General features: G+C 38.1%; 1 protein-coding gene across 1 annotated transcript in view; it reads right to left on the bottom strand.

The window, feature by feature from the left end:
• Window positions 1–5,307: 5,307 nt before the first annotated feature.
• HTT (huntingtin) overlaps window positions 5,308–27,281 on the bottom strand; it is a 79,627-nt gene continuing 57,653 nt past the window's right edge. The window contains exons 46-66 of the mRNA XM_041487137.1: window positions 26,671–26,793; window positions 25,617–25,830; window positions 25,269–25,414; window positions 24,640–24,817; window positions 24,261–24,353; window positions 23,651–23,838; window positions 22,901–23,027; window positions 21,942–22,042; window positions 19,952–20,106; window positions 19,446–19,585; window positions 19,201–19,283; window positions 18,794–18,924; window positions 18,483–18,612; window positions 17,569–17,724; window positions 14,837–15,027; window positions 14,285–14,399; window positions 13,855–14,068; window positions 13,605–13,710; window positions 12,085–12,247; window positions 11,303–11,463; window positions 5,308–10,316 (exon numbers count right to left, since the gene is read on the bottom strand). Coding sequence (XP_041343071.1) covers window positions 10,103–10,316; window positions 11,303–11,463; window positions 12,085–12,247; window positions 13,605–13,710; window positions 13,855–14,068; window positions 14,285–14,399; window positions 14,837–15,027; window positions 17,569–17,724; window positions 18,483–18,612; window positions 18,794–18,924; window positions 19,201–19,283; window positions 19,446–19,585; window positions 19,952–20,106; window positions 21,942–22,042; window positions 22,901–23,027; window positions 23,651–23,838; window positions 24,261–24,353; window positions 24,640–24,817; window positions 25,269–25,414; window positions 25,617–25,830; window positions 26,671–26,793 — 3,129 coding nt within the window. The 3' untranslated portion in view covers window positions 5,308–10,102. The remainder of the gene's footprint in view (window positions 10,317–11,302; window positions 11,464–12,084; window positions 12,248–13,604; window positions 13,711–13,854; window positions 14,069–14,284; window positions 14,400–14,836; window positions 15,028–17,568; window positions 17,725–18,482; window positions 18,613–18,793; window positions 18,925–19,200; window positions 19,284–19,445; window positions 19,586–19,951; window positions 20,107–21,941; window positions 22,043–22,900; window positions 23,028–23,650; window positions 23,839–24,260; window positions 24,354–24,639; window positions 24,818–25,268; window positions 25,415–25,616; window positions 25,831–26,670; window positions 26,794–27,281) is intronic.

The raw sequence follows: 27,281 nt of genomic DNA, 5'->3' as shown, positions 1-27,281 counted from the left end.
ATTTGGACAGGACAGGCATACACGGGTGCACAGGATGGAGTGGGATGCATCCACGGGGCTGAGGAGTCTGGCTGGTGTCAGACAGGCTGTGGCCATCAGGGGAGGTTCCTGAGGACTGGAAACAAGCATCACTTCTGTCCCCCGGCAGGAGGATCTGGGAAACCAGCTCTGTCTGATAAGCCTTCATGTTGCAATGAATGCTGTACATCAAAACTGGGTAACTTAAAAGTAACATCTTTTCAAAGAAGAAACTTTCTGGCATGTGATCAAGAAACCAAATAAGGCAAGAATATCACCTGTGAAAATTCAAAACCTCAGACTCTCACTAGAGAAAAATGTAGCAATATGAGGAGATGCAACTCTTACTAGAAAAAGGAGAAAAACTTTTAGTATTTTTGATTTTCAGGAGAGGAAAAAAAAGCATATTTGCTTTCCTCAAGTGGATGAAAGGCACCTGTATAAAAAGAAGAAAGACAGTTCTGGCTGACTTTGGAATAGTAATTTACAGGGAAAATTGTAGTTCAAAGAAAAAATAAAGTATTTATTCTTTTCATAATCAAATATAAAGGAACACTCAAAGTCTAAGTCGAAGAAAAAAAGAACACTACTAAGAAGCAGTTTCAAGTTCTGCAACCTTCTTTCAACTTATATTGGAATGCATGAAATAGAAGCCTCTCTGAGTCCCTCAGAGAGAGAAAGGAATGCAGGGATTGAATTGGAACCTTTAGAGAAACTGAAATATATTAAACCACACAGACATGAATTAAGAGTGTAAGTTTTAGTTCTAAGTAAGTAGAAATATATCTTAAGTGCCTTAAGAGACAGTGTTAGCTAGTAAAAAGCCCTAAAGCCTAGTTTAAAGTTCAGTAGTGATATCTTTCACAAAATTAGCTGCAGACATAATGAAAACACAGCAGAGCATTGCTTGCATTTCTAGATAGATCAGAGACAACTATTTGTGTGAACAGAGAACTGTATGGGTAAATTTTGTGTAAGAACTGACACTACTTTCACACATTAGAATTAAGCTTGGAGGGGTGTAGGAAGAATGTTTTAGAATTGTGGTTTCAGCTGATTGGATGACTTATGAATAAAATCCCCTTATACTGGAGTGCAAAAAAAGGAGGCAGTAGCTTCTGCTGCTGCTGGGAACACCAGGACTCTGTGCCAAAAGCTTTGAGCATGGACTCCAATACTCTGAACTCTTTGCCTTCGAGGCTCATGTATTCATGCAATAAACAACTTTACAACAACTGCTCCTGTCTCTTTGAAGACCCAAGACCCACTCATAACTCCATAAATTCACTATCACAGATTACTGAAAACGGGTTTCTTTCCCTTGCTGCTCTATAAAAACCCACAGTGCAAAACAAAGCTAAACACAAAACTTGGGAGCAACAGAAAAAATGCTCTCACACCTTTAATAGCAGGAACCATCAGCATTTTCAGGCATAATATGGTGAAGCGTGAGAAGATGCTGTTTCCTACCATTCCTTGGTCCCTGGGCTGAATCTTACAATCACATTACACGAAGCCTCCCTTTCCCAGGAGGAACCATCCTGGCTCTGTCCTGCAATGCCCTTAAGTGTCATAAATGCTTCTCTGTCCTTGGGTGCAGCACAGCTGTTTGGTCTCCAAGGAGGCCTCTTCAAGGTCCAACTGCCTGGATTGTCATATATAATATATGATATAGCCAGGTGATGACATATCATATATTTTCACAGAGAAAAAGTAACAACCTGCAACAGGCAGCAATGAACCATGCAACTGCTTGTGATTGGGAATTTTTTTTTTAACAAACATGGATACATTTCCCTGTCCATAACTGGCTCTCAGCAGACAAATGGTCCTTTCCTCACAAAAAACACACACCAGGCTGCTGCACAAATCCTATCCTTTCTTCCTGCATCACATCCTGGAGCTTTAGAGCAGAAAAGCACAAGGGAAAAAACATATGTCAGACAACCCTCATCACTACCCCTTTTTGGGCCCTGCTAAAATGTTAACTTCTAATTATTTTCTTTTGAATGAATGCCCATCTCATGACAGGCTTTGAAAATCTCTTCAAAATATGTGATTTAGGGCTAAATTCTTGTTTATGCTACTCAACTTCTAAAGTTATCCTGTCTACATGAGATTTTATAGCCAATATAACATGACTGATTACACAAAAAATAATAAATTTGATCTCCTGTCCTGATTTTTTTTCATGTGATTAAGCTACACAGAACACTACAGTTTAATCATTGTTAGTTTGGAACTGGCATTTATATTTCATCTAGAGTTAATGCAGTCAAACTGAGAACAAAAGCAGCACAGACAAAGGAGAGGCAGACCTCACTAAGTTAATAATTAATAACCACTTTGACGATATTTAACCCATCAGCAAAAACACAAAAGAACTTTGGGCACTCTAAGTCTCAGTACAACAAACTGAGCACCTCATACTTTCACCAGTACCCATGGAGCAGCAATCTTTTCAAGTGTAACACGATAACTCAACGTGACTTCTTACAGCCCTCCATCAGCACCCCTGGGTTCATCATTATTCTCAAGGTATAATGGGCAGTTTGGATTTTTATGGATCTAAGAAGCATGGATTTGCTTAATCCTGTCATCTGAGACAACTCAACTCGAATCAGACCAGGTTTGCTGTATCTTTCCCACACAGGAATACTCTCAAACCCCACAGCAGGCCAGTGGGAGAGCTGGAAAATTAACCTGTCAGCATAATACAAGCCTCTGTTTACCACAGTGTGACTTGGTCCCAGATAATGTTTTCTGAAGCAGCAGGTCCTTTCACTATTACTGTTAGTGCTGCCTGCAAGTTTCCCAGCTGCAAGATCACGTTTCTCACTTTTTTTTGGTAATATTATCAGATCACACTGCAATGGGAACAGGTATTATCCACAAGCTCATATTTAAATAACTGCATTATATAAACACGTTGCTTCAGTGAGCACAGATAGAACCATCCCCAAGACAACCACAAAAGCAGTAAAGCAGCAAAAGTACAGATTGAAACATTTGTGAAAGCATTCAATTTTGGTACTGATGAAGACAAACATCTGAAGGAATTCTCAGATTGCTACATTAGGCAGCAAAAAAGCTGCAGGTTCATTTGGTCCCCTCCTAAAGATTCACTTCTTCAGGACTCCCAATTAATTAACAAACTCCAGGTACTTTGGATCACTCAGCCTTATCCTCCGTTAGTCACATACCAATCTATTGATGACATACAGCTTTTATTTTAAAGCATTCAACAGGTGAAATATTTACTCTGGCAGCCAAGGCAGAGGAAAGAAGACAGGAGGAGAAGGAATGAGCTTAAGCCACATTACCAAGAGATGGAAGGATCAGAAGCCTGGAAAGCACTTAAAAATACCTCCCAGATCTGCAGCATCCAGTGTTCATTTAAAACACAGGTAGTTTGAAGCAGTTAAGAAGGCAAAGAAAAATTACTATGAACAAAGTGTAATTAAGACTATCTGCCCAAACTTGCCTGAAATAAAAGTTAAACAATGAATTATTTTCATAGATGTTAAATCAAATGCCAAAGATGATATTTGAAATGTCAACATTAACAAGACACACCAAGAAAAGTTAAGTTAGCAAGCTTTACACTTGCCTTTCCATTGGACAATTCAGATGCTTCAATCCTAGAGCCATTTAACAGCAAGACAGGGATGAAAACACATTTAGTGCCTCTTCCTCAGGGGAAGAAAGGGGTGGAAAAGACTAAGATCCTAATTTGGAGATGTTATTTCAACACTGACTTGAAGTTTTACAGTGCATTTAATTCAAGATGAGCTAGATTAGCAAAACCCTTGTATTTAAATGATCTGACTTAATCTGGCTCACAGCTCTGTGGGCATCTGGTGCATGGTCAAACCCAGCCCTCAGGGATGAATTTTGCTTGGAGCCCAAACACTGCAGCCTGGCTGAAAGAACTCCAAAATGTAAATAATGAGATAAAACAATAAGGCTGCACTTGATCAAAATCTACCCATGGTGTTTGCAGCTTGAAGGAGGAGAAAACAGCACCTGGGGTAAGGGACTGCTCTGCCATATTGGGGTGTGTACACCATGGGAAAGATCAGAAACAAAATTAAGGTGGAATTATGGCTGCAATAGAAGAGCACAAAGCTTGGCTCACTCCAAAGATAACATTCTATATAAACTGTATGAAATTTTTCATGTTCCTACTTCCAATTTTTTAACAAACCCACAAGTTACAAATCTTTTCATCTCTTCAAACAGTTATGCAAAACTTATGGTATAATTATGTTTAATTCTACAGGCAATCAAAGCCTTTTGTCTTGTAACTGGGGTGGAGCCCTGCCAATTCCCAAATGATGGCTGCAATACTCTTTACAGCTGCACTGCCTAAAAAGTAGAAAAAAAAGCACAGTACCTATCCAGGACAGGAAAGGCAGCAGGGAAAGCAAAAAAGTTCTAGCAAATTAAAAAGTGCTAGTCTACTAAGTGCAATGCTTTATCTGCCTGTGCCTGGCAATTCATCTTTAGGGGCAATATTTCCAAAAATTAAATTTTTTTTCTTCTCTGAGTGACAAAAAGATGACTTTATGACTCAAACAAGTCTCCAGCTCTGCAGACAAAGGCACTTACCACAGCACAGCTCTGTCCCTCAGCTCCACGGCTACCCTAAAAGGTGACACAGCGGCGGATCAGGAAAAACAAGATGTAAAAGAAGTTACTTTGACTCAGGACAAAACCAGCACGTGCTTTCTACATTAAGCTACTACTTCAGACTTTATGCCAGAGTTTCCAGGGAACAGCCAAGTGCTGCAAAGTTAATCAAAACAAGATGTCTGCGAGCCGTTGAGTACTGCAAGAGATCCTCCAGTGTTCAGCAGCAGGACCACCCAGAAATTTCTTTTAAGATGCAAGCCCAACAGCTGGGAAACCAAGCTTCAGCAAGTTAAACCATTTCTTCTCCTGTGTAACATTATCCCTCCCCAGGACTGCTGTGGATAAATACACTCTCATTCACAAATACAGCTGTACACTTGAATTTTGCCTTTTCTGATCTCATCTAGAATCCCAGAGAAGTTTTGGCAAGCATGACTGTTAGTTACAATTAAAAGCTCAACAGTGATAGTTCTTGGTTAAGTGCAAACAGCACTCTGATTGTGCAGCATAGCTACATTTGAAGAGAGTTCAAGTATTCTTCCATATTTTAATAATACTCAGTATTTGATAGTTGCTGAAAAGAAGAGATACTGGGGAAAAACTCTAGTAAGAAAGCATCAAGCCCTTCTTTTTAAATAACCAGAGAAAAATCACTTACAGTAATAGTTGCATTTTATTTTCTCTTTTAGTTTCAATGTGCAGTATTTTCAGCATTTTTTTTTAAACTTAAACATACATCTAAAATTATATGCTTTTCTTTTCCCTTGAGTACAATTGCTTTTCAGATTGGGGCTCCAAGCTTTTGCTCATCATTGCCCTCAAACTGTATCCCACCACAGGGTGCATTACCTTATCCTTGTCAAGTTTATCCAACTTGATGGTGTGTATACACGGACTGATGGGAATGATAAGCTCACACAAAATGCACATGACTAAAGCAGCACATGCTTCACAAATGCTCTGCAGCATTTATACCCAGTTACCTGAATGCAGCTAAAACCTTGATCAAGATATACCATAGAAGCTCTCCTGGGTATGACTGTGGGATTCTCAAGATTCTTAAATGGATACTTAGGTAGCATGCACAATGAGTTCACCCAAAATCTCTGTATTAGGTTAAATTAACATCATTAATTTTCCCAAAATTTTGCTACATTGCTTACTCTAGTTTTTACAGCAGCTTGTTTTCACTTTAAAACACTTAAACTACTTAAAAACTAGCAAAGTATTTTGCCCTCTTGTAACTTTCATCAATTGTGTCCTTATAACCAAAACTGTTTCAAGAGCAAAGCACCTACCATTGTCACTCAGTTGATTTCTACCTTTAGTAGAAAGTTTAGCTGGGATTGTACATGGAAAAAGTCTGATTTACACAATGAATGTACTCAATTAGTTCCCCATCTTCTCCCATTCCTTTCAACCACCGGGTAAGATCCTGAATGACTGAATTTAATTAAACTGCTTATTGCTATTATTTATTGCTCATTATACCCTATATATATATTTTTTTTATTATGGAAGCATAAATGCTCAGCCCTGACAGCTCCACAAAATCCTAAGACAAACCAGGTCTGCTGCTCTTGGAGAACTGTCTTTGCAGTGTTTTTGACACAACCTCCTTATTTGCTATACAGTTAACAGCCACTGAAAAAGGAGAATGGCAAGACAGAATTCTCTTAAGGCAAATCTACTAGATATCAACAAATTACTTTTAACCCAAAAGGTTCCACTTGTTCCTTCATTTGACCTACATCTGTTCAGTCATTACTCAGTGCTTTTGGAATGCTGCTGGTGTTAAAAAACAAGCAATGTCTTGGTGCTAAGAAGGCATTCCTACCAAAGCAAAAGTAACACACAGTCATTTACTAGGTGCTTTAGGCAAGAAATGACATCTGAGTATACACTTCAGAGAAGATTTAAATAAACTCACATTCAGTTGCAACTGGAAAACAACATAAATAGTAAAGAAAATACTCTGAATCCCACAAATATGAACAGGTTTACAGTAAGTTGTCATTTGCAACTCCTCACTCTTGCACTCAGCGCAAGGGAGGGGGCAGGCTGAAATGAAACACAAAGCAAACTTTATTTAATGGGCCAGTGGGTAGCTGGTCCAAAAGCTATTTGTGACAAGTTGGCTGGCATACAGTGTTCTTAGGGGAGGGCCACGTTGTAGATTTAGTAATGCAGTTTCTTTGACAACTGAACTGTAACTGAAGTTTTAAATATTAATCTGTCTCAAGTATGCTCCCAGTCATGCCATGCCTCTCATCTTGTAAGGCTGCAAAGAAGCCACTTTTACTGCAAAGCACATTAAAGATGCTGTCTGCTTTGTTTAGCCAGGACAACAAATGTATGTCTAAAGACCAAACACATTTCTACCCTGATCTCAATGAAAAAAACGAACAGCCTGATTTTCAGAATTAGCTTTCTGTTTACAGCAAGTTAAAAACACTCTGTGAAATAAAATCTTGCATAGAGTCAGTCTCAAAGGACAAGCAGTATTTTTATTTCCTTTAAATCCAACATCACAATCCCTTAATGGCCTGTTCTGCTGTTACTACCCCTGTGGCACACCTCATGGCTCGTGTCACTAAAAGCAGACAGGAGTGATTTTGAGTATGATTTCATTCCCAAAGAAACTAGGGTGTGGAAAGAATGTCTAGGAAGGAGAGAGGAAAGTGTGCTGCAGTGAAATGTCTGAACTGAAGCACTACTGCAGTGTGCTCCCACTCTAGGAAGACCCTTAAGCTACAACTCCTTCGGGTCACAGAGCATTTCCTAAGAGGAGGTGCCCTTCTTTAGACACTTGGGACACATTACAGGAGGTAATACACTACAACAAATCTCCAAGAGAGGTTAAAACAGATAAGTCATTACCAGTGAATCTGTGTGAGGTTAGAACTGAGTGCATCAGCTCTAGAACTTGTCTTGATACAGGTAATGCAAGTACTTGCTCTAAGGCTGGCAAGAGGCATTTGAGGAATGGGAGTCTGTCACATCTAATGTTTTTCACCCAGCTGTGCTGACTGCTTAATTCAATGTATTTCTTCACTGGCTTGAAAGATAGTATAGCAAGTCCCAAGCTGGTTTGGAAAGTTTCCTAAAGGGTCTAGCTCCTGTGATCCCAAGGTAAAGTAATCAGCTGGTCTGTGTTAATCATGAGGAGCTTAAAATTATGAAGAATTTAACAGTTTCATAACACAACACATACTGTTATATGATGAGAATTTGACTAACCTGATGCTTAAAAAATATATTAAAATCTATTTTAAATTCTGGAAAATAGCTTACAAAAATATTTTCACTTAAACTATATATCATACAAAAACTGACTGGTGTGTGGGTTTACAGTACAAAACGATTATTGGTGATTACAAAAGGGAAGAGTGATCTATACTACCCCTTAATGCAAACACAGGGCATTATATCTCACTGCCTGCAATTAGACTTTTATCAGAATTAAGATAATTTCCAATATAACTCAAAAACTTTCAAACAGTATCTATTTTATTAAACCTTTTTCTGAAATCCTGTTCAGTTTCTTTTAAAAATCACCACAGTGCTGTGGCCCAAGGAAGAAGAGTAACCCAACTAAGGACAGAAATAATTGCTCTAGATAATAAGACCTGTAGAGAGCTAAATACAGCAACATCTACAGTTGTTTCTACTGCCCATACTATCAATTTCCTCTACCAGTTTCTAAAAGGAAGAGACACCAGTGGACAATTCCTTTGTAATCAATTTACGGGCAGAAGCAACAATTTTTGGTCTAGATTGGAATTAGTTTAAATACATGGGTTTAATAAATACAAATATACACATCTGTATACATTAAATGTTGTCACATGTGTATAATTTCAACATATACATTATATACAGAAATACATACAGTACATGCTCCTCCTGACAACACTATCTCATTTTTCCAAGTGTCACCAAAAGGTGTGATAAGAAAATGAAGAGAGGTTGAATGTAGGATCTGACTGAGAACCAAGGTATCAATTCTCTATAATGAAAGACTTAAATACAACTAAAGACAAATGCTGTGCTAGATTTCCTCATGTAAAGCTTAGGAATCAATGGCATTCCCTGGGTGGTGAGTAAAAGCTAAATCTGGCCCTGTGTAGTGTCCTGAAATTCATGGATATTTGTGTTTGTGTCTAAAGCATTATGGATACTACAGGTAATAAAAGAGGTTGTGTAATCTAACACTTTAGCCAGTCCCAAAGTAGACCACAGCAGCCTTCTGATTCTTTACTGCTACCACATATTTGTTTACATGAGAGTGGTCCAGATGACTCCATGGTCTCAGTTAGGAAAGGTCAAATGGTTGTTGACTACTGGGGAGCTTGCACCATTTTGTCTCTTAAAATGCTGTACAGCAAGTAAGAGCAGTTTCTTAAGTATCTAAAGTTTCATCCAGAGTGACTAGTCCTCTTTTTTACCATTATGTCTCAAAATAAAGGAATTAAAAAGAAGCTACAGTAAAGTGGATCACAAGAATGCCTCCTTAGTACAGTTTCTCAAGACAAATTAATCAACATATTCCAGTTTTAAAGCACTTTAAGAAAAAGTGAGATGCAAAACAAGATGTAATCTGTACATTAAGATGGATTTCCAAAAGGAACATGAATTCAAGAATGAGGAAAAAAATGAGGACAATACAGATGTCAAGACATTCAGTAGCATGGCTTTTGTTCATCTCCAATTACAGCACAGCTCATGCACCACACATCTTACAATTTTACATACTGTACATAATATAGAAATATTTAAGTTAAAATTTCTTTCACTGATATACTGTACTCAAATTTGAAATCCTGAGAAGAAAAAAGAAAAACGTGTGGTTACGTATGTGCACTATATCTCTGGTATCACCAACACATACACCACTGGATATCAGAAAATCCAGAGAGAGAAATTACATGCTGGAAGTGTAAATCATAAAAGCCATTTTCTCTTTTCCTTGTTTGGGAGAGACATCAGGAAACAAATTCTATTCTGTACTACACAACAGTATATACAGGTACGTAAAACTATGAAGTTGGCTAATGACTGCACGTTGCAATAACAGTCTGTCAGTGTCTTACTGGCTGCACCACAGTGGCTTCAGCTGCATATTGGGAAGAAGAGGAATATCAGATACCTTGCATGTGGTGCTAGCTCATATTTTACAGCTTGGATGTGTGGCTTCTTTAGTCCCCAACATCACTTGAAAAACACTGACATACTTCATTCCACTTAGAGGTGCTTGGTGTCAACAACAACTACATTTGACTTTTCAGGTGATTTCCAGTGCTGCAGAGCACTTGTCCATGCATGCTGGAAGGAAAACTGACAGGTCGGTATTTATCACAAATGCAACCCCAGATATTTTCTTGATCTTGCATTCCTCATAACTCATATTCCAACACTAGTCATGCAGTTCCACTACACATCAGGATGTTCAACATGCTGTGACCTTGTGGACATTTTGCAAACAAGTCAGCAGGCGATGGTATGGGGTTCCTGGAGATGCCACCACCTCAAACACCGACTGGAAGGCTCTCCGGTCCAACTCTTCATCGATCTGGTGTCGGTAGAAGTCTATGGCCACCAAACAGAAGATGTTAACATCCACTTGCTCCGATTTTCCCATTCTGCTGATAATATGTGGAAGACTGAAATGAAAGTTAAGGTCATAAAATGACAGACATTGTCCCTCTTTTGGTTTAGCAGTTTGAACCGTGTTCTCTATTAAAACAGCTTATTCTTAAGTTCAGCAATGACATTAAAGTGCAAAATGCTGTCATCTGGCAATTAATTGCTACTACATAAATCCTGTTTCCTCCTTAACATCACACAGTTCCTTATTCTCAGAAATTAATTTCAAGCTAGCAGTAGTTTTCTCTATCCATTGGAGCAAACAATGCAATCAGCAACTGCTGAGAGCCAAAAGAGCACTGCTGAGGTTGGGAATCATTACGACGTTTCAAACATGACAAATGGCCATTTTTTTTGTCTGCACACAAAATGCACTAGTTATTTTTCTGTTTGTTTCAGAGGTTTCTTTATTTGTTTTTAAATAAACCCAGCACTAATACCACACACACACACACACATATATATATATAAAGATAGATATATAGATAAATTGGAATAGGTCTGTTCCAATTTATTTGGGCAATGCCATTCCATTACCAAAGCTCACTATTACTGCAGTGCACAGCCAGGGGGATAACTGGAAAATATAGTTTGGATGTAGAGGAGAATTCTCTTGATTTTGAGTTTGTTGGCTTCTTTCATTTTTTTTCAATATATTTTAACTTGCAGAAGGAATACAGAGCAAAGCTTTTAAAGGTCACAGCAATACTATCTTGACGAAGCTTTTAAAAAATCCTTCAAAGTAAGGACTTTCCCCATCATCTTGCATAGCCAAAAGGAACTGATCTTAAAGCAGCAGTTTTAGATAACTTTGTTCTCATAATCTGTTTAGATGTTCTCTTTTTTCCCTACAAACCCAAGGTACCAACAGCACAAAGCAATATACACCATTACTATCTGCAGTAAAACTGCCTTTTTTGTGTCTTACACTTGTACTCTTATCCTTCAAGGCTTTACAATATAATTACCCAGAAATGGCACACATTCAATCTTTTTAGGATACATTGCTGAAATCCATTGACTGGTGGAAGCACTGACAAAAAAACAGGAAAGACTCCACATTGCCATCGCCACGGGTGTTCTTTGTGTGAAATTAGAGAGAGAGAGCATCACCCAGTCACGGACCATCGAGGATTGCCCAGTGCTATGCAGAGTCTGGAACACCTGCAAATTGTACACAGGAATGAAGACAGGGTGGATGGATACGGGGAAAAGTTCAGTTTCTCTTGTAAGGGTTGTTCTCTCTGGCTACAAAGCTCTGAGGGTCACAAACTGGATTCCTGGGGTCAACTCTGAGTCTAATGAATTACTGAACAGGACTCATGACAAATGTGCCAAACTGAAGTAATCACATAGAAATACACAACTTGTGTGGGGTCTCTGTTTTTTATAGATCACATGTGCTACACACATGCACTCTCCAGTAATGCACAAGTCCAGTAGGTGCTGAAGAGCCAAAAGCCTAGAAGCCCAACTGAAGCCACAGGGGCTTGCCTTTTAGGTTCACAAGGTGATGGCTCACTCAGATCTAGAATCTCAGCACCAGGATCACAACCACTAACCTTCTCTTTATTTTCTCATTATCAGTGACTGGACTCTCCTGCTGTGAGCTTTGGCCTCTAGGTGACATGGCAATTCTAGCCCTCAATGCTGCCTGGAAGGCAAAGCTCACAGCAGGACAGCTCAATCATGGCAGTTTTTTTAGATCTAATTAACAAAAGCTGAACTGTCAGTTATTTAGACATTTTCTGAAACATTCAAGAAAAATAAATGTATTAATACTACCTTATAAACTACTGTTGCCATGAATTGTGGGTATGGCTGCTGATTGGACAGAAATTCCCCAATGACTTTGTTCATTACATCTTGTGGGGGGAAAAAATCATCAAGGAACTGTGGAAGAATCCGAGCCACTACTCGAGCTTCAAAAGGAAATCCCTTCCTGATCCTGAAAATAATAAAAAATTAAATATATTATGACTGAATGTCAACACATATCTTGTTCTTTTCCAATTTAATTGGCAACAGAAAGAACATTTTACTTTCATCTCTGAATAGGCAAGTTCTCAGCACTGATGAATCCAAATCTTCATGTAGTCTTAATAACAGACTACCCAAAGAGGTCTATCAAAGCTGTCAGAAGCTGTTACAGGTGTGTCCTTACCCCACACTCTCCCCTTTTCTTTTTTGAATAATCACATGTTTTGAAGGTGTGGAATTGCATCAGAGATGAGACTTACCAACAGGAATGCTGAAAAAACTAAACAAGAGCAAAATAGGGGGGAGATCACTCCTCCTAGTTATCAGAGAAAAGACCATTTATAAGCAGAGCACTACTTTGCATTCATAACATCTTGGCATTTTTTATTCAAGCTTAGAATGACCAACATATCAAACAAGGAAAGCAAGCTGCATTGCTGTGTAAAGTGGGGAAAAGATACTCCAACCTACAGACAACTTTGTTTAAATAACACTAATTGGAAAGTCTTGCTAATAAAGGCAGCATCTGTTGATGTATCAAGATCAAGTTACCATCATGTGATTCTTCCCTGAAAAAGTTATTTTTTGCTTGTAGTAGTCACATTTTTTTTGCTAGCTCTTCAGAGTGATATATTCAAAAACACTGAAGCACTGCTCTAGTTCTGTTCTCACCAAGTACAGAAGTGAAACCCTCCTCCAGTTTTATGGAAAAACCACTGAACACTTTAAAAAATGTAAACCATTACCCACAAACTACTACACAAAATCTAACATGCTATACTCACTTAAGACAGCTTGAGATTGTCAGATCAAAACAGGGGTTTTGAAATATTCCCATTAATGAGTTCCATGTGAATACAGAAGTTTTACTGTATCCTTCCACTGCAATTACTTAACAGCCTCAGAAAGAGCAACTCTTGTGAGGAGGGAAGGGGGAAAAATGTTTTAAATTCTTAGGGTGGTTAGAAAGATTATTTCCTGTAAACTGGATTTATATCCTTGACTATGTAGAAGACATCCTGAAAAGCACTTAAGAGTTTGACCTGAAGGGAGCTGGAAATACATTTATGAAGTATCATGGTTTGTGCAACACACAGTATCAGTTTGGACATGTCTGGTTTTCATTTACATTCCTGCACATTTGTGCTGCCTTCAGCAATTCCATCAGTGTTACTGTGTACACCAGGAGTGTAACCTTTAAGCAAGAGTAAGTAAAGAAACATCATTAATTAAGTGTAAGAACTGTCAAATAGAGAAGTGACCAAGCAGTGGCAAACACAATCCTTTCCCTCCCAGAGCCCCATTTACAGATTTTGTCCTCTTACCTATCAAAAAGGACAGATACTCGTTCCATGGCAACAATCACAGATTCACTGTCAGGAGCACCAGGATTTGCATCTGGGATACGGCTTGGGCTGATTTTTTCCTTTCCTACACCAAAATAATTTGTTACAAGTTCACTGTGGATGTTAAAACACACTTCTTCTACTCTTGGTAACAAAAATAAATTAAGAAAATTAGCACTGTTAGCAAGCCAGTCTCCCAGCACATAAGAAGTATAAAAAAAGTGAATACCTGTGTACATGCAAGTCAGCATCAGTCCCAGGGCTGCCATTGCTCTGTGGGGGCTCTGCACATTCACCCTGTCAACACTCAGTTTAACCAGGGACTCACTGTCCAGCCTGGAAAGCTGCTCTGAAAGAAGGAGTCGTTCCAGTCCTCTCAGGACACAGTGATAAATAATGGATGGTGTTGATTCATCACTTCCAGACACCATGACTCCACACATCTGAAATAAAGCAAAAAAATCCCAACTACTTGGTTTTGAGGTGTATTCAGGTCATCTTCTAGCACCACACCACAACAGCATGAGTATTAACAAAAACTGATGAAACTAAACCCAAAAGCATGCCTACACCTCACTATCCAAGTTAAGTGTTAAAGACAGCTAATGTGGTGATCTCAGGTTACACAACCACCCCTCACTGGAGGCATCACAACATACCTGTATAATTCCTGCAGAGAATTCAGGCCCTACATCAAGTGGGTAATTCTCAATCAAATAGAAAGCAGCTGCACACATCACCAAAATGTGCTCTTGGTTATGGATATTCACACAACTGCAAATGAGCAAAAAAACTAGTGGTCACACCAAAGTTGTTTAGGTCACAAACAGAGATACTATAAACAATTCCTAGAAATTCAAAGTGTTTTTGAACATGAAACGTAAGCTCTTTTTACAATCACAAAGTATTGCTGAGGTGCCATAAGAGAACATAGACTATCATGAAAATACAGAAAAATTAGGTTTAAGCAACACAGTTTACTAAAGACATGAAAGCCTGTACTATCAAACAGTTTTCTAATCCTCAAATACCATTCCACTCTGTAAATTAAACCTAAAATTGGATGATATTTTCAATGAAAATGCCAAAACCTGCTTGATACAACAGCCTGCTCTAAAATGTACTGGCAACTGCCAACAACAGAGAGCCCTTTTGTTCAGACATAAACATGCAACAGTTTGGAGCCAGGGGGAAAGGGAGAAGAGTCTTACTGTGCTACTCCTCTCAAATTGGAGAGCAGATACTCGCTGATAATTGGAATGAGCTGCTTTGCTGTCTCGTCCAGCAAGTCACACTCAAGGATATAAAGAATTCCATGCAGAGCTCCAATCCGGCTTGGCATGTGGGTGCTTCTTAGGGTTGATTCCAGCAGTCGACTTACTGGTTCAGCCACAGCTTTATCCTAATACACCCAACAAGAGCACTCATTAGAAATCAACACTGGTTTAAATACTGCCAAGTCCTGTCATTCAGAAATACTTGGAACAAATTAAAGAGCAGAAAATAGGGAACAAACCAGAGTCTGGCTTAAACTACTTTGAATAAATGTCACAAGAATAATACTATCAGACAAGAGATGAGTTGCAGATGAACAAGGAAATTGATGCTACTTTGTTTTATTTGTACAAAGTTATGTCATGATTCAAACTTAAAAAAACCCAAATAATATAAGGATTAGTTCAGTAAATAGTACATGCTACTAAGAATACAGGACTGGAATGATTGAAATTTTGTGGTCTTTCAACTAAACAAGAAGGATTCTTCCATCTGAAATGAGACAACTATACTCTGCTATCTAATATCTGTCTACTCAACTCACAGCACATCATTCCATTCATTTATTATTCTCTGAGACCACTGGTACTCAGACCTACACATCTTTCCCTCCACCAATTCTGTGATCTGGATGAGGGAATCAAGTGTACTCTCAGCTGGGCAGAAATGCTGATCTGCTGGAGGTGAGGGACACTCTGCCAAGGGATCTGGACAGGCTGGATCAGTGGGCCCAAGGGTCTGAGGTTCAACAGTACTTTACAGAATCATTAAGGTTGGAAAAGACCTCCAAGATCATGGAGTCCAGGCTTTGAGCACCACCATCAACTAAACCACAGCACTGAGTGCCATGTCCAGTCGTTCCTGGAACTCCTCCAGGGATGGTGATTCTACCACCTCCCTAGGCAGCCCATTCCAATGCTTAACCACCCTTCTAGTGAAGAAATTCTTCCCAAACGCCAACCCAAACCTTCTCTGGCACAACCTGAAGCCATTTCCTCTTGTCCTGTCACCTGAGAGAAGAGACTGACCCTTACTTGGCTATAATCTTTCAAGAACTTGTAGAGAGTTGTAAAATTCCCCCTGAGGCTCCTTAGGCTCCATCCTTAGAGAGATGGTTTAGTTAGGTGAATGGTTGGACACAGTGATCTCAAGGGTCTTTTCCAACCTAAATGATTCCACAATTTTATGTTCAGTATTCACCGGTCAGGCTGGTACTGGATACTTCACTCCCTGTTATCAAATACCACAACTTACTGGAATATACAAAATCTATTTTGAATTTTAGTTTTGGAAAGTCTTCTCCTTACTATCTAAGTAATCAGAAGAAATTACTTGCTTTACCTTGTCCCTTTACTTATGAAGTATCTAAGACACAGGCCAGTTTGAGACAGTGTCTTCTCTCTAGCTGCTCTTTTTAAGCAGATTTTCTATATAACTGAGCACAGAAAAACAAGCAACTCTTGATGGAACCAGCTTCTTGTTTTTTAAGTCCCACCAAGCTGTTACATTCAGCTGTTTGCTTGTGAGAAGGTGTTATTAGCTCACTGAGTGGGAAATGACAGCCTGGTCAGAATAGCTGATCTCTAAAACTGTTTCTGTGTGTTTGCCATCATGTTCCCAGCCTTCCCTTGCACAGTTGCTGCTGCACTAGCTACTGAAAGCCCCACCCTAAAAGCCTTTCAGAATTTCTTTTACCACTATTACCCATATAGCTTTATATTAGTCTCAGAGTTTCTAGAAGTGCTAACTCCTTCCAAAATGATTTGTAATTTTTTTTCCTAAATACCTCCACTCTGAAATGTCCCCTGTAAAGTACTCCTGGTTTACACATTTCAAGACAGAATGATGCAGTGGAGGGAAGAGTGAGGGAGAGAAAAGGGATATCTGACATCTGGGGCTATATATTCATGACATGCACTGTCCCAGCCTCCCATGAGATTACAGCCATTCATATAAACCTAGCAAAAGCTGTTCTGCAAGTCCTCATTTCTGGCCTGATATGTAACAAATGAAGAGTCCAGGGCAAAGGCAACACTGAATTCAATAAAACAAACCAAAAAGCACATGAAATTGTTCTCAAACCTCAAAAAAATATCAAACCAAACAACCTTTCTGTAATTTTTTTTCCTAAATACCTCCACTCTGAAATGTCCCCTGTAAAGTACTCCTGGTTTACACATTTCAAGACAGAATGATGCAGTGGAGGGAAGAGTGAGGGAGAGAAAAGGGATATCTGACTATCTGGGGCTATATATATTCATGACATGCACTGTCCCAGCCTCCCATGAGATTACAGCCATTCATATAAACCTAGCAAAAGCTGTTCTGCAAGTCCTCATTTCTGGCCTGATATGTAACAAATGAAGAGTCCAGGGCAAAGGCAACACTGAATTCAATAAAACAAACCAAAAAGCACATGAAATTGTTCTCAAACCTCAAAAAAATATCAAACCAAACAACCTTTCTGTTTGAATACAGGGCAATTGGAGATAATGTCTGCAAACTCTGAAAGCCCAGAATACATATCCTATTACTTCTTACAGCCATGCAGATCAGCTAAAGGACATTCTTATATACAAACCACCATTAACAAGTATACCAGGTTTTGCAGCAGAAGCTGAGTTAACCTAAACACTCATGAATTTGCAATAAACTGAGAATTTCTTACCATTCCAAGAACAGCAGCAGCTTTACAAGTAGCTGGTATCAAATACTGTACAAGAATCTCATCTTCTGATGGATGCACCTTTCTCAACTCTGTCAGTGTTGTGTACATCATCTCAAACTGATTCCTTTCTGTAAATAAGTCTGACACTGCCAGAAGCTGTACAGAAATTAAAATTGAATATAAAAAAATCCCATTAGCAGACAGCCACAAATTGACTCTCCCTTCTGTTAAAATTGCGAGCAAAAGATTCCTCAACTGATCTATTAAATGTGTAAACATTTACTCAAGGGTCTGAAATAACTATTACTATTGTTGTCCAGAATTAATTCCACCATTCACTTCTGATAATAATGACCTCCAAGAAGTCCTTTTTACCAAAAAGTGTACAAAACCAAAGCCACTATAGTAACTAACTCTGGGACATGAACATTGCTATTTACAATTTACTAAACCACCCCCAAACATACAACACACACTTCTCTTGCAGGGATAGTTTCATTTTAAGTCATAGGAATGACAGTGAATAATGGCTGTCAAGACACATTCCACACCTGTGTTCTTTAGTTTTGCTTCTACACTTAATAATCAACAACATACATTGTTGTTCCATCTTCATTTTCTTACAAAGGGATAGGAGAAGCAAATCGTGCTTTAGCAAGTAGTCAAGTAAAATATAAACTGCCATTAAGTAACAATGAAGTATTTGTAATGTAGCAGCAGAGTATGAAATACAGATACAGCTTCAATCAGTATAATGCTGTAGTTGCTCAAGTTATGTTTCTGTACTGCCCACAGAACAGCCAAGAAAATTCTGCGTGTTCCATATATTAAAAGACGCTTCATAAATGCTACTTAGTTCTGAACACTTGGTAACATATGCTCAATTATGACTCTGAATAACAATTCAGACTTACTGATCGCACCACTTCACTGATCAAAATCACTGGTGTTCTCTTGCTGGGGTTGGATGGCAATATCCACTGACTGTACAGTTCAAGCAAGAACTGAGAACAAGAATGGATATCTACACCAGCCCGGTGTTTCCTGCAAGGAACAGTAAAGAACTGTTAGAATAGCTATTCTTAAGCCCTGCTAAAATGCTTGATTTGAAATAATACAGTTATTTACCAGCATCCAATTTATAAACCCAGCTTATTGAACACAACATGGAGAAATAAAACCTTATCTATGACTCAAAAGTGAGAAGAGAAAAAAAATAAGATACCTGGTGTTAATAGGAGAGATTGGTGGTGATGAAGGAGCAGGTACATCATTCTCATCTTCTTCATCCTCACCCCACTCTTCTTCTCTCAGTGGAGTGATATTATTTCCTAACCATATGGAGTGTATAGAGACCTTGCAACAAACACAAAAAAACCAAAAACAAATAGCAAAGAAGTGCATTTAACACCCCAACAGTCAGCCTAGAAGAATCTTAGAAGTCAAACATATTTTCATTTAAATGACAGGCAATACACACCCTTCTACTGAGGAGACACACAGTTATGACCTACCCTGCATCACTCAGAGCTTTTAGTTTCTATTTCCTATCAAGCAATGCTTCTTAACTAATTTTTCAAAACTGGAAGAAATGTAATAAAAAGCAAGTTTAAAGCTGAGCTTTTAACAAACCTGTCCCAATTTATAATCCATATCTCCTATTTCTCGTTCAGTATTGATCTGCAGTAAGAGTTTTTCATGGCTGATAAGAGCACCTGTAATGAAACACAGGATGAATTTTTAAAAAGTGCATAACAAAGCACATGTGAAAATGGCTTCATTTCCCACAAACTGGATTTCCAATTTTTCTTAGAGCACCTTTTCCACATTTTAATGCAAAAGAAATTCACTCTCCTCCCCCAAAAAGAAGCACTTACCTGTAGTAGCAGGAGAAAGTGATGGAACAGGGTCCCAAGCTTGGTATAAGTGATGAGTAGCAATATTATCTCTCTTAGACACCATTGCCTGGATTTCCTGTTCAACAATTCCCCTGATAACACTTAGTTTCCTCCCAAACCTGAAAGCCCAAGAGAAATCAATTTTAGCAGATTTTTCCTTTAACACTTTTGTGCAAGTCTGGCTCGCTCTGTAATGTTATGTGTCTATGCATATTTTCAGTATCACAGAAATGAAAATGTTGAAAAACACGTTCTGCACACTGTTTACTAGATTTTATTAAGATGTTATCTTTTTCAGATAATCTAGTAAGTCAGCAGGTTCACAATGCCAAGTCCATGCAACTTCTCTGTAAATAGATCCATTCACATATACTCTTACTTAGAAAATACAATCTACACACATTTTTTGTACAACTAGACTAAGCAACTGTCATTATGTATTAAGCACAAGTTTTATGCACTTGAAAACAAGTGAAAACAAATACCTTGTGTCCAGAGCTTTTAAAGCTTTGTTGCGAGGCTGCTGCTCCAAGCAGCTAACTGCTGGATTGCCTGCAACAGGTATGGTCATTGCACTCAGCACCAGGGAGGTTATGGCTTGCACTGCAAGAACATTGATTTGGGTCCTCTCTGTATCTTCCTGTAAAATGAACTCACTGTAATTTGAATTGTTAAAAAAAAAAATCCCAAAAGCTCTGAATATCAGTTTCACTATATAATCATTAATAAGCCTGACACCTCCTCTTTTTCACATAGAAATCTATGTGACATAAACAATGCACACAAAGCACTGACTGCAGCAGCAACACATCCTTCCTTCTCATCAGTCACTCTGCATGCACCCTTCTCTTGTCCCAACAGCATTAAAACCTCAAGATGTCCATTTCAGAACTTCTTTTAAAGTGTTTAGCCTCTTTCTTTGCAGCTACCCATTAGTTACTTGTTGAAACAAAGCAACAGACCACAAATGCATCTGATCCTTTTCAGAAGATGGTAAGATGGTAACCAATGCTCAACTTCCAAAATATTTTATTTTTATTTCAGAAAATATTAATACACTGAAATTTACAAGAGTGCTTAAAATATTTGCAATTTTGAATGTACTGGTCTGCCTTGGAAAGCAAAGGAGCAATATTATTCTTGTTCCACAAATACTCTCTACATGCCAAATAAGGAACAACCAATGGCTAGATTGCCCTAAGTCTGACCCAACATGGCCATTATGCAGCAAACACTTAAGTCAAGGTGTCCAAGCCTGTATAACTAGGAGAAAATGCTAAACCAGTGAAGAGGGATGATGATTCCCTCTTCCTTTCTGCAGTGTGACACCTAGGAAGCAAGAGAAGAAAACCTCTTTGTCTGCTACTCAGGATCCACAGTTTGTCCCCTGAATTCTTCAAACAGCTTTAGGCTGTGCATCTACTATCAGGACCATGAACAAGCCTAGGGAAATAACGTTTCAGGTCAAAGAACTAGAACCCAGGAAAATCAGTTTGCTAGCAGGTTAAGACAGTTGAAGACGGAAAAATCTCTTTCATGACTGCCAAGTTCACTCTCATCTAGACTTTCCACAGAATCATCTAAGTTGGAAGAAACCTTCACAGACCATCCGGCATAACTATGAATCCAGTACCACCATAATCACCCTTAGACTGTGTCCGTAAGTGCCACATCCAGACCTCTAATGAGCACTTTCAAAGACAATTACTCCACCACCTCCCTGGAAAACTTATTCCGAAGCCTAACCCCTCTTTAAGTGAAAATTCTTTTCCTAATATCCAATCTGAACCTTCCCTGGTGCAAATTAAGGAGTTCAGTTGAGAGATGGCAGAAAAGACCAATCCCCACCTGGCTACACCCTCCTTTGAGGTAGTTGTGGAGAGTGATGAGGATCCCCCTGAGCCTCCTCTTCCTGAGATTAAACACCCTCAGCTCCCTCAGCCCCAGCCCCAGTTTTGTTGCTGTTCTTTGGACAGAAATATTTGGTATAGGAATTGGTATATAACTACATATATTTTGGTATATAAATTAGACACAAATTCTGCTCTAAATTTCTTCAGCTCTGATCCCCAAATGCTCTCCCCTGAATTTTGAACATTTACCTAAGCTAGAAGCCCAGATAGCCAATATACAGTCTACAAGTGGGAGCAAGACACATGAACATGCATCTTCAGGTCAATTAATTTCTAGTCAAGAATCTTACCAAAAAACCCCAAAATCTGTGTTGAATAATGTACTAATAAAGAGCTGAAACAGCTTCATTAATTTATTTCCTCACTATTTGCATGCTTGTAGAGGCTCTAAGCCAGAAGATAGATGTGTCTGAACTCACTACGGTATGAGAAAAAGGAAATACAAAATAGAAAAAATTCCTTAGTGTTAGTCACTTCTTTTCTGCTTTACAGTTTTATTAATAGTAACACTTTTCCTGGTTTAAGTAAAATTTCCTTTAAAAAATACAATGAATGACATTACCTCTTGCTGATTCTCCTCTTGGTCCATTACAATGGGCTGAGTTACGAGCACACCAAGCAAAGTAGCCCAAGTCTCTTCAAACTGAGTACGGCTGATCCATCCTATGGAAACACTCAGAGATAGCCACTCATGTCTCAACACACAGCTAAACAAGGAACAGCATTAAAAAAAGGTACACTGTTTCCACAGATTTAGTTTCATACCACTGGCTATTTATATTGGTGGTTTTATTTATTTTGTAATGGAACAAGCTTCCCAGGAAAGTGGTCACAGCACCAAGCGTGACAGATTTTACTAAGTGTCTGGACAGTACTCTCAGGCCCAGGGTGTGACTCCTGGGGATAGTGCTGTGCAGAGCCAGGAGCTGGGACTCAATGATCCTTGTGGGTCCCTTATAATTCAGCTTATTCTGTGATCTACTAGGTGTGGATGGGAATGGCAGAGAACAACACTGCAGCTTCTCTCCTTCAGCTCCAAGAAGATGGAGAGAACTGGAAACAATGTGCTAAGACACTCTTCGAATGGGTTGGGTAGGAAGGACATTTTCAAGATCTTCTACTCCAGCCCAAACACCTGATGTCTGAGTTGAAGGTAGGTTACAGAGGGATCTTACCACAGGACTTTATACACTGCATTAATAGAAAAAAGTGGGGGGAAAGCAAAATATTCTCAAACATACTGTCAAGCATATGCCCCAGAAAACAAATGGTCATTCTGCAAGAGCACACTGAAATCACCCTGAAATGGAATAACTTTTGACTTTATTTGTATAATTCTCTTAATTGAACAAAATGTAAGAATTACTGCAGCACAATTACTAACCTGCTCTGAAATATTATCTGTCTTCCACATAAGCAACAAAAGTAAGCAAATGGTTTCAGATACAGTTATTCAGTAATTTCAAAACACATGTAAATGCCCAGTAAGAGCCAAATGTATGAATTTAATTTTGTACATACCAAGTGTATTAATGCGATAGATGAACTCCTTAAAGATTTCCTTTTCTTGTAGAAATTCTACTGGGATTTCAGGAAAAACTGTGCCAAAGTCACCTGAAGGCTTTGGTGACCAGCCTAATTTCCACACCTAAAGAAGTATAATGAAAGTTTAATTATCCAAACCAGATCTAGTATTTATATTACAGCTCTAAATATATAGGAACCATTCAAAGGCAACAATACATCAGTAAATAAAAGCAGTTCTCCAAACAGAAAAATACTCAAAGGAAGACTGAAATCTAACAAAACTTATGTACAATGTATAGCATATTTCTAATTTTAGGGCTTTTTCCACATACTTCCCACTGTAAATTAATGATCCAGTTTTATGGTCCAAGTTTATCTATAGAAGCAAGTAAGTTCTTGTCACATATTTCAGTTTAGAAATTGTGCAGAAATTATGCTGCAACAGACTTTAAGGAGAACAGTTCACATACTGATGATACCTGAAAAAGCACACTGATACATCAGAGAGGGGGCAAAAACGTTTCAACCAAAAAACTTACTATGTTTTTACATCCCCTCAAAAACAGAGCGCTGAGAAACAGAGAAGTGGCCTTGCACGTGTTGCTTGTTACTCAGTGTTCAAAAAGAAAAACTGATTGACCAAAACAGCTGAAGGTTGAAGAACTTCAGATGCAGCACCATGTTTGGTTTTCAAAGTTTTTCAACAACTTTTAAAGTCCTGAAAGCCAAGCATAACAAACATACCAAGGGAGGTACTCTGGTGTAGCTGTTCACTAGAGGCAGCCTTGCTAAACTGATGATGATGTTCTTGAGGACAGGAGTGAGAAATGCAGGGATGCTGCTGTTTCTTTTGTGCCCCAGTGACAAGACAGTCTGTAAGCATTCCACCATCTCAGCTATCATTTCACATGCTGCAATAATGTGTTTTGTTTCTTTGTTGGGAGAGAAAGAAATTCAGCTTTACAAATCCACTCAAAAGACAAATAATTTAAAAAGACAGAAACAAAAAATTCTTAATGAAAGAGTATGTTAATTAAAAAGGACAAAACCACAATAAGGACATAAACAAATAAATTTTTAAAATTGAAAACTCCACACTTTAAAAAGCTCAGTCTGTAGCATGCTGCACAGCTAACAGAATCCCCCAAAAGGAAAATCTGCAATAATGCAGATTGTAACTTTCAAGAAAAAACAACTATACCTGTAAAAATATAGCAACCTATATTTAATAGACATTTACCAAATACAAATAAGATGAACTTTCATTGTTAAACATAATAGTAATGGAAAGGGTACCAAAAAATATTTCTTCAGTGAAAGTTTAGGGCAGAAGCAAAATTCACTGTTTACTTACTCTGTACATTTGAATCAATTTCCCCCTCACTTAAAGGTTTTGAAGTATTCTTTCTTTCAGGACTCAGAAGTTGATTACCAGGTTCCACAGCAACTGAATTGGAGAAAATATTTGAATGGAACAGCTATTACCTATTTCATATTCCATTTTTTAATCAACACCACGCAGTAGTCAAATGTTTGACATATCCAAGGCATTTGCCAAGTTCAAAAGTAAACACTAAATTTTAAATGGAAAATTAAAGTAGTAAAAACTAAATGTGTCAAACAAATTATTAATAAGGACTCAAAGGAAATACTCCAGATACACAGCATTTGATCACTGATGACTGGCAATCTGTTAACAAAACTTTTCTCCTAGTTGATCAAACTGCACTCACCTGCTTCTATGATGAATCTAATGCAGTTAATTAAGGAGCAAGCATATGTCACATGAGCTGCAGAAGACAGCAAATTCCAAAGAGTAGGCTGCTGTAGTGTCAGACAGCAACAATCCAGACCAGCTTGAAGATCTACACTTAATGGAATCTGGTCATGTGCTAAATGCCATGATAGTGCCTGTACAAAAAGAGAAGCTCCCCATTAACAGCAAATTCTCAGAACAACTTCTAACCAAGGGGGCCTTTTTTAACTCAGCAAAATGTAAAGTATTAGTAGCAAATAATACTGGGTTTTTTTCCCAAGAAAATGCTATTTATTTCAAGTACAAGAAAATGATGACATTTATATATTGTTTATTAAGCGTCCCAAAAATCAGTGCAGGACCCATTCTCCCAAAATGCCAGCATCAGTCTTTCAATCTCTCCTTGTACAAAGCTGTCCTTGTCCCACAACCCAAATCTGATTTACTAGCAGAGGTCAAACACAAAAAAACACTAAGAAGAAATTTCTACAGTTAAGACAAAATAGTTGCCCCAATAAAAAATTACTCAGTGGTGATCAGTTTAAGATAGAGTTGTTCCCTCTCCCAGCATTTCATTGCATCTTGAATTGTGGTGTAGTTTCTTACCTCTATTGACATCACTACGAATTTCAGAATATCACCCTCTTTGTCAGGAGGAACACGGAGACCAGCTGGTAGTTTTGAGAGTAACAACAAATACTGAGCCAGTGCACGACAAAGTGTCATCATAGACTGATACATCACCTCATCTCCTATAAAATAAGACTGGATGAAATCTAGCAGTTTGAATTTTTTTCCATTCAATACATGATTTTCAGAACTATTTCATAAGCACTTTTATGCCAGGTATCTTGATTTTTTTTTTTTAATAGTAAGTTCATGTATTCACAAGACATCTGTAAAGTATCTTTGCAGAGGAGAGAATAAACTTTAAAAGATCATTATTTCTATTACCAAAGATATCGCTTAGTTTTTTCCAGTAGGTTGATGGCTCAGTTGGCAATAGTGGCTGAAAAACCTGGTGGTTGCCTGGAAGGTTTTGTACAGCAGCAGACACATGGTCCAGAGTTACCCTCCGAGCTGTTTCAAAGAGGCTGCTCTTCTGGTCCCTTGAGATCTCATTCATGCCAAGGCTTAAACAAGGTGCTAACAAGCTTAGGTTGAATTCCTGAAATCAAACAGGAAATTTTTAAAAATTGCTTTTAAAGTGAAACTAAGTATTTGGTGGTATTATTCTAACACGCTAATATGGTAGTAAATTTACAGTTTATTGATTAACTAACTTATTATTAGTACCTCTGCTCTACTGTGGTGTAACAACATGGTTTAGCCCACACTGGCTCCAAATGTCAATTCCAACCAGCACCATATTGGAAAGGAAAATCAATATGCTTATTCCAAATTTTCAGGACAATGTGTGAATAAAGCTTAAGGATGATCTATATATACACACAAGGAATCTTCAAGTAATGAAGTATCTTTTTAGAAACAGCTTCCCCAGTATTACTTCTGATTACCAGCAGCAAATAATCACGGTGAGAATGAGAACAAAAGACATTCTTAGATACAAGTTGCCCTTTTTGCCAGGTTTACCGTGGCCCGTTACTGTCTTACTGCAAGTCATCCAGCACAGATACTGAAGAGGTTACAGAAACAGCTGGCCTTGGAAGAAACTGTATGGCAAATCAAGATTAGATACAACAATAAAATTGGATTTCTCTCACTGCAATACATAAATAAACCTTTGCTTCCACTCTATCTATTCAACATGTACTACTAGTAAGTTACTATTAGCAACATTGCTAAACAGATATCCACTGCTTTTCACAAATATCTACTATTTTAGTTTCTAAAATTAAGTGAATTAGTATTATCAGTATATATTATCAGTGTTACACAAATTTGAAGTGTTTACATTCAAGAATGTAAACACTTCAGAATGTAATCTTTTAATACTACCAATAGGAACAATTGAACTAATTTCATCCTCTTCCTCTGACAAAGTTACCTTGCTGGTCATGAAGGAGCTCAGGTCAGGCTGAGGAATCCTGTTCACCAGCTCTGCTCCTTCTAGAAGTGCTGAGTCAGACTTGATGTAACACTGTGACCGCACTAGTGACACATACCAGTCCTTCAATGATCAAAAAAGGAAATTTATTACATACTTGTTTTTAGAAAACAACACAGTATATGGGGGCAGAGAGAGAACTGCTCATTAGCACTGAATGTCTAAGACATCTGCAGTCTACATTAATATAAAAAACCCCGGTCAAATTAAAAAGCAAAGCAAAACAAAAAACCGGTGAATGGAAATGGAACATATTAAACTGGACCAATGGATGCTCGGTGACAACTTGTCTATTCCCATAAAGTCTGGACAGGAAATGAGGAAAAATTGATCTTAATACAGAGTGTAGGTACTTGTATTAGGATCCTAAACATGACTAGACTATCTAGAAAAAAAGCATGGAATACTCAGTAGTCACACAAATATAACAGTAATTAGAGACAAGCCAATACTATAAACGAGGAAGAAAACTTTTCAAATAATATATATATAAAATAAATGTGCATAATAAATGTAAATAGAATAAATATATAGTATATATTTATTTATTT

The sequence above is a fragment of the Pyrgilauda ruficollis genome, unplaced genomic scaffold, assembly GCF_017590135.1.
Source record: "Pyrgilauda ruficollis isolate IOZ18807 unplaced genomic scaffold, ASM1759013v1 scaffold1, whole genome shotgun sequence".
Classification (NCBI taxonomy): domain Eukaryota; kingdom Metazoa; phylum Chordata; class Aves; order Passeriformes; family Passeridae; genus Pyrgilauda; species Pyrgilauda ruficollis.
The sequence above is the reverse complement of the archived record's forward strand: the minus strand, read 5'-3'. Positions and strand labels throughout refer to the sequence as shown.